This window comes from Beta vulgaris, chromosome 8, assembly GCF_026745355.1.
Source record: "Beta vulgaris subsp. vulgaris cultivar EL10 chromosome 8, EL10.2, whole genome shotgun sequence".
Lineage (NCBI taxonomy): Eukaryota > Viridiplantae > Streptophyta > Magnoliopsida > Caryophyllales > Amaranthaceae > Beta > Beta vulgaris.
The window spans coordinates 49,648,504-49,655,930 of record NC_079209.1 but is presented as its reverse complement, the minus strand read 5'-3'; the positions used below and the strand labels follow the sequence as shown (position 1 = coordinate 49,655,930).

Sequence of the window (7,427 nt, the reverse complement as noted above, 5' to 3'; positions counted from 1 at the left end):
AAGGATTAGGGTTGGATTAGGATTAGGGTTAGGTTAGATTAGGGTTAGAGTTTAATGATGGCAAAATTGTAAATAAAGCTAACTGTGACTTAACGGAAGTTAGGAAAAGGGTATCTGGTGCACGTTTTCGAAAACTGAAGGGTATACGGTGAATTGTTGTAACATTGAGGGTATATTGTGAATTTTTTGATTTGTCGGGAGTATTTGGTGAAAAAACCGTTATTTTTTTTCTTCTTCTCATGGCCCTTGGGCGGATCAAAATAAAAACGAGTGGGAAAATTGTATCATCATCCCGTACCTGCTTTGGGGTAGTAGTAGTTATTGCTAGTGGCGGAGCCAGTAAGGGGACATGGGATGGAACAGATATCCCCTTAAAAAAAAATTTCAAAAAAGAAAACGAAAAAAAAAGACACTGGGCAGACGCGTGAAAGTGAGGAAGAGATAATTTTTTTTTTGAAAAATACACGCTGAAAGGAAGAGAAAAATTGAGGACCAGAGAAACGGAAAACCCTAAACTCGGCGGCAGAATGACGACCGGTTGACCACCGCCACCGGTGAGGAGGAGCCGAAGAGGAACGAAGCCACGAAGCGAGTGCGACGGAGTCGGGAGACGAAGCGACGCCGCCACCCGCACCGCCCACGTCCAGTCCCCGTCGCCGACCTCTCGAGACGCCCAGTCACTTCAGTCAGTCGGTAAGTTTTCTAAACCCTAAGTTTTTGCTTTATTTTTTTTTTAAGGTAATATTTACATTGTTTGGTTGTGAATTATGATACTTGTGAAATGTGAATTTGTGATTGTGGATTTATGGTTGTTGATTGATTTATTGTTGGTTTGGAATCGGTCATGAACTCATGAGATAGGAAACTGTTAATTTGCAATTTCGAATTTCTAATTAGGAAATTGTAAATATGAGTTGATTTATAATTGAAATTTTGAATAGTTTGGTTTGATTACTTTGATATGTAATTGATTAATTTTTGTCAATTTAATAGGAAACGTCAAGTGATCCATGTTTATGCTGAAATTAATCAGCCATAACAATCCACATTCACCCAATTCTAACAAGTACAAGGCTAAGGAAAAACAACCCGATCTTTGACAATTTATCTTTAAAACAATGAAATCCCAAGAAACATTTTTTTTTTTTAGTTTTTTTTTTTCATTTTTCTTAGATGGTAAGACTATAAGCATTTTGGAATTTTAGATCTAAAACAGTAAGTATTAAATAATTTGTGTTATACTGTTTTTTTTTCTAAAATTTTTTTCCGAATGCTCGACGGTTGGATTTTGTCCCCCACTTTGAGAATCCTGGCTCCGCCACTGGTTATTGCCATTACAAGAATGCATGATTTTTGTACACAATTTCTCTACTATACTTGATTCTTGATTGGAATGTGTGAATATTCATGTTATGAAACAACAACATTGCAGGGATCTGCTTTTAAATTCGGATAGTCTTAATCATGGACCATCAAACATTGTAACAAACTACTTTAGTACGTAATTTATCACTGCTCTCTCAAAAGAAAAAAAAAATATAGTTATTCTAAGTTTCCAACAACATACTCCTGCCGTTTTTTATTGCTATATTGTTGTATGCACAACAATTTATACAATGTCACATTCAAGCTTTTTAGGGATACCTTGTTACTCATTTAATGTAAAATAATGGAAAAAAAAGAGAAAAAGTAGTACTTTTGGATGGAAAAAAAGAAAATCAAATAGAATAGTACACTTTATGGTGGGCCAAGTACCCATTTAAGAAAAATGTCAAAAAGAAACAAGCATTTAAGGAAAATGTAGCAATTAAAAAAAACGGAGAAAGTATTCTTGAACCTTTAATTCTTTTTGAAAAAGTCATAGATTTTGATTGTTGTGATGTCATTTGAATCTATGAATTATGAATTAATCAGGTTTCTAATTGCTTTGTTGAAGCATTGAATGTATGATATATTTTTGAAAATTTAGTTATTGATAAAAGTATGAATTAATCAGGTTCAGGAAACTAGTCTTGTTGTTGTGGTTTATCACACATGTTTCCTCACATATGACATATCTACTGTATTAAACTAAACGAAGAGGAGCCATTAGACAAGCCCATCAAGTATCAAGTGTTCGACGAAATTCCCCGACGAGGAAAACCTGTAAAAATTAGAGATGGGTAAACAGGGTAAGAGGACAGAGAATAGCGTGAGTCGCACATCTTCATCGGGGTTTCACACATCTCTTTCTCTTCGGGAAGAAGCTAGTGGAAAGAAACAATTTCACAGTGCCAAATCAATTTTCAAACACAAACACTTCCAGAACTTGGCGCAGTGGGCTGCTGGTGTTTCGCAAGGGGAGGATGATGATGAACCTTCAGCTTGTTGTTTAGGTGCATTTTTCGGTCGTCGTTTCGCTGAATTTGGGGAGTCTTTAGGAATTTCGCCTGATCCTTCTCTCTTTCCTTGTCAAAGGTAATCACTTTTCTCTTCTTTGTTATTTGGGTTTGTTTTTCTTTATTTTACCAATATTTTCATTGCAAATTTTAATGGTGTTTTGTTCATAAACCATTTTTTTTGAGGGTGTGTTGAAGAAGAAGGGGTGTTTGTGTTGTGGGATTGATGATTTGATGCTGCATATTGTTAGGTTTAGTGTAGGATTTTGCTGCTCAATATCACTTTTTGACAGTTTTGTGATTAATTTATGGCCAATCAATTCAAAATTAGATTAGTTTGTCAAATCATAATTTCAAGTTTTATTCCCACTTGCCCACATTCTCATAAATATCAGCCTTTAGGTTAGGAAATACCGTAGCAGGGTGCTTTAACAAGCAATTGAGCTAAATGTTATAGTCAAAGGGTTGTGTAAGTGCCATGAGATAATTTGTTAATCAAACTCACATTAGAGTGTTGTACCTTAACAAAGTGTAATTTAGCAATCATTTCTGAAATTGCCTCTGATCTTGCAGTATTCTTCTGTTGCCGCGTGTAACTGTAGATTGACATCATCTGGAAATGTAAGGAAAAAAAAAAGTCATCTTTAGTCATTTCTGATATGTTTAGCAGAAAACTATATGTTGTACAAACAATGCGATAAGAATAATTTCTTGAGTATGATGGAGAGTAACCAAAGATTTCCTGAAATATGATTGGCAGCAAGTACAAGCAAAAGAGATAAGAATATGTAATCTTAAAAACTACTACTATCAGACATCACATATTATGTCCATTACACTGAATTACCGAATAGGATAGAGTGCAGAGATAGAATTCTTATACAGTTTCACTTTAAATTTTGTAGAGAAGTGAATTAACCAATTTCAGAAGAAACCACTTTCAATTTGGCCTTGTGTTATTTGTAGCCTCCCATGAATATTGTTAGGATGTGATTATTGGAACTGCGAGGATGCATCTATTGAAGTTCTACATTGGTTTGTTAAGGTTGTAGCAGCTAACAACATGACCTTGTTAAAAATATTAATGTCCACTTTCTTTAGAATCCTGAAAACACTATGCTTTAGTGAGAAGGTAAATATAAAAGCCTAAGAAAATAGCAATTGGCTTTACCACATGATACAAGAAATATCTGGAGATTACTAATAGCGAATGACCGCAGTTCCACCGCCATTGACTTTGGAGAGTTGAGCTCAAGACTCTCATACAAGTACATAAATATTAGAAAAGGAGAATTAGCTTTAGGAAGGATCTTCACCGACTTTACACACTTGAATATCTGCCGACTTAGCAATAGTATAAATAGGTGATTGGGCATTGTAATGTATTGTGTACAAATGTACAAAACGAGCAGCACACTGATGTAGCCAAGTCAAGTGTGTAGCCAAATATGTAGAAAAGCAGCAAGTGTTTAGTTGCTTGGTAAATGAGTTGCATATTACTAGGTGTGGTAAGTTAAGAGAGCCAAAATATATTATTGAGGGCATTCGCAAATATATTAGTGTGTGTCTCCTCTTGTAAATCTATTTCATTTGTAATACTTTGTTATGAATCCATATTAGGAGGAAGGGTAATTTAGATATTATCTTCATTAGTTAGCTTGAGGAATAAGCTAGGTAGTTGTGCTAAGGAATTTACTCTCTATATATAGGGATAATTAGAGAGAGAGAAAAATATGTTGAATATAGATGAGAATTTGGGTGAGCTTTTAAGAGTTCATTTGGGAGATAATCAAGCCTCTCGAAAGTTTGAATATCATTTACAATTGCTGTTTTTACTGTTTATCAATTAAACATTCTTCTTCTTCCATTATTTTTGCCATTAATGGTGTCCAAGCTATGTTAATTCATAGCATACATCCTCTGCTTCTTTTAGTTGCAACATGGGGGGGGGGGGGGGGGGAGATGCACAATAATTCAGGAGACTCATGTGATAGGAGAGAGATAGAGAGTTAGAAAAGGTGCCCATGTGATGAGGAGAGAGAAAGAATGAACTCTACCAAAATGGTATGTTGCAACTATTTGAATACATTGGAAATAGGGAAGTGTTGCAACTTGCAACTCAAAAAACAGAGTAAGTATATCTTTGTGGGTATTATCTTGTTTAATATACCACATGGGGTCATCAATGTCCAACAAACCTCTCAAACTAGGACATTATATAGTAGGCATAGAACTAATAAATATAGCTTCGTTTTTGGACTACATAAAGCATAAGGGATGGGTAAGCAATGGTGACTGATACGTTCTGATTTGGTTGTGCTCTTTGGTTTCCAGCAAGAAGTATTCTGTGAAGTCATGGTGTCCTTTTTGCAAGAGGAAAGAACATTAAATATCACTAACTTAAGAACCCATAATGAATACTAGAATGATATCGAGTATGTCCTACTAAGAAGATGCACTTGGCTTGTTTAAATTAAGATGTGGCATTGCCTAATTTTTAGTCTCATATGGAAGTCAGTAGGATGTAATTATTGAAACTGCTAGGATGCATCCATTTAAGTTCAATATTTTTTATCGAGGTTGTCACTTTTAGGATAGGGCATCATATTATTTCAGAGTAGGTGATAGGATCAACTAATTATGACTCACTCAACTTTGGCACTTAGGAGCACTGTTATCCCCTAACTAGGGAGCCTCTGCAAGTCTTTAAGACTGTTTGGATAGTTACTTTCAAGGGAAGTGGAGGGTAAGCTGGTAAAGATGGAAAGGAGAGGGTGAGGCGAGGAAAGGGAAGAATTAATGTCCCATTTGGATAACATAAACATGAGGAAAGGAAGACTGGAAGAGTATGTGGAGTATAGTGGACTGATATGCTCTGCTAGGATTGTGCGTTAAGAAAAGGGTTGGACGATCACTTGGCTGACAGAAACAACCATTTCATTGCCTTTTCCATACTTGATTTTCATTATAATAAAAAGATGATGATGAGGCTGTTGTACCTGTAGGCTTGTTGTACCCATCTATCCAAGTCTTGCCATTTCAGATGGATTTGGTTCTTAATTTAGAAAAGTTAAAAGGGTATTCAAAAATGACTTCTTGTCTGCAAAACCAACCTGATCATTATCCAAATTAGTTTTATATGCACGCGATGCATGCAGAGTTTCTCGAATATAATCTCGCAATTAAAATAAAATAGCATCACTAATAAGAATTCATGAACTACGGATAAATCTGAATTACAATTGGTGTTATTGTCACATCTAATGCACATAGCAAACATCGTTTCAATATAGATATTGTTTACATAATAAGTCCTTATTTTGATCATTCTTTTGTACAGCCACATGCACTCTTCTCATCCGCAAAACCACCGATAATTATCCAAATAAGGAATAATGAATCTCTCGCTCTGCCTTCACACCTTCGCTGCTCAAATGCCCTCATGCAAGCATAGTTTATGTTTTCTTATTTTGTGGCTGAGTTGTTACAGAGTTGTCTAAGAAAAATGTTGTAGGCTCATATTAATTTGGAAGGAAATTTAAGCAAAGATAATCCACCATTCTCTTCTACATGCTTTTATGGCATGTAGGTGATGGTATTCATCCTCAGGTGGTTAAGTCGTAGGTTTAATGAATTGGTTAGGTTGTCTTGGGGACATGTCTGATTCATAGGCATAGAACCAAGCTATACGAGTCTTGGTGTTTATCTATAATAAAGGCTCCTATTTCCCAAGGACCTGTATCTTGTCTAGCTGACAATAAACAATATTACTTTTCATTTTTAAAATCAGTAGCTAGACATTCTTTTCAGGAGCATGGAACATCATGCTGATATTTTTGTAGACTTGTGGTTACTTTAGCTTGATTTCATTTACAATCTGGTATAGTTTTTCTCGCCTTTTTGGTTATTCTTTCCTCTGTTGCGTGGAGATACTTTGTTCAGATCAGCAAACTTCACTACTTTGTTTTACAGGTGTGAAACTATTCTCGAACCTGGTGTCAACTGCACTATTCGAATAGAGAAAAATCGAGCCAAAAGTCGAAGGCACAGCAGAAGTAAGTCACCCACGCAGAATAACGTTGTTTACAAGTGCCACTTCTGTTTGCACCGCAATCTAAAGCGAGGAACCCCTAAAGGATATATGAAAGATTTATTCCCGTCTAGGGCCAGCTCTTCGAAGTCTAAACTTGTAACCTCTGCAGCAAAAAAATGTCCAACAACAGCAAAAACTAATATTAGTGATGTCAAATCTGATGTGGCCAATGAAGCATCTTCACCAGCAATAAGCAATGTTTGTTCTACTCTTACAGACAGTCCAAACAGTTCATTAGCCAACAGTGGTGCAAAATTATTGGATGGTAAGAGGAGGAAAAGGAAAAAAACAGGGCTGAAGGGATCCGCGGATGAGACTGTGGCTAGCTCAGCCCCAGCAGAGATGGAAAAAGCCAGTGGCACTGGGAAGCGGAGGAGAAAGTCGTGGACTACTCTGAAAGATATCGCAGACAATGAAGAGCATAACAGGAATCAGAGGTTTGCTAACTTTTCAATTCCATTTGTCTTGTAATTGTATTTAGTAACTTAGTTTTACAGTGAGCTCGTATAAGCTGAGTAGATTCAACCAGTCTCTTATTAGACTATTTTTTATCGATTTCTTTTGTAATTTTTTGTTTGTTTGTTTGTTTGTTTAACTAGTAGTAGATTGGCCTGTCGTCTGGTTCAGACCATCTAGATTCTAGAATTTGCGGAGCAAATTTAATGCTGCTTCAAACGTTGAGACTATTGTAATTAGTTAAGTGCATCAGAATATCTGAAAATATTTGCATTTGATACTTGGAATCAACCTGCCATGCCTTGCAAGATGACTAGATGAGGCATCCATACTCATTAGAGAGATTTATCGAGGCTTGTTGCTTAGAGATAAAAAAATCCACGTTCAATAAAATTGTAACTCTTACTGCCATTTGGTTAGCGGTACTAAATGGTGGTAATAGCAACGGTTTCTAATGCATATTTGTGAAGACATTTCCATATCAAGATTCATGGTAATGC

At 36.0% G+C, this 7,427-nt stretch overlaps 1 protein-coding gene across 2 annotated transcripts; it reads left to right on the top strand.

The window, feature by feature from the left end:
• The first annotated feature begins 407 nt into the window (after positions 1-407).
• On the top strand, positions 408-7,205 carry LOC104883970 (hypothetical protein). Of its 2 annotated transcripts, none has more exons than XM_010668551.4 (3): positions 408-693; positions 1,997-2,457; positions 6,351-7,205. In XM_010668551.4, the coding sequence occupies exons 2-3, from the start codon at positions 2,159-2,161 to the stop codon at positions 6,940-6,942; spliced, it is 891 nt and encodes a 296-aa protein (XP_010666853.2). In that variant the 5' UTR covers positions 408-693; positions 1,997-2,158; the 3' UTR covers positions 6,943-7,205. The 2 variants fall into 2 exon arrangements, with proteins under 2 accessions (XP_010666853.2, XP_048490768.1); XM_048634811.2 differs by having other exon boundaries at positions 677-689.
• The last annotated feature ends 222 nt before the right edge of the window (positions 7,206-7,427 follow it).

Bases quoted from the DNA above. Each gene is read 5' to 3' on its own strand.
- LOC104883970 (XM_010668551.4), top strand. From the start codon at position 2,159: ATGGGTAAACAGGGTAAGAGGACAGAGAATAGCGTGAGTCGCACATCT. The intron at 2,458-6,350 runs GTAATCACTTTT...TTTGTTTTACAG, and splicing joins TCTCTCTTTCCTTGTCAAAG to GTGTGAAACTATTCTCGAAC.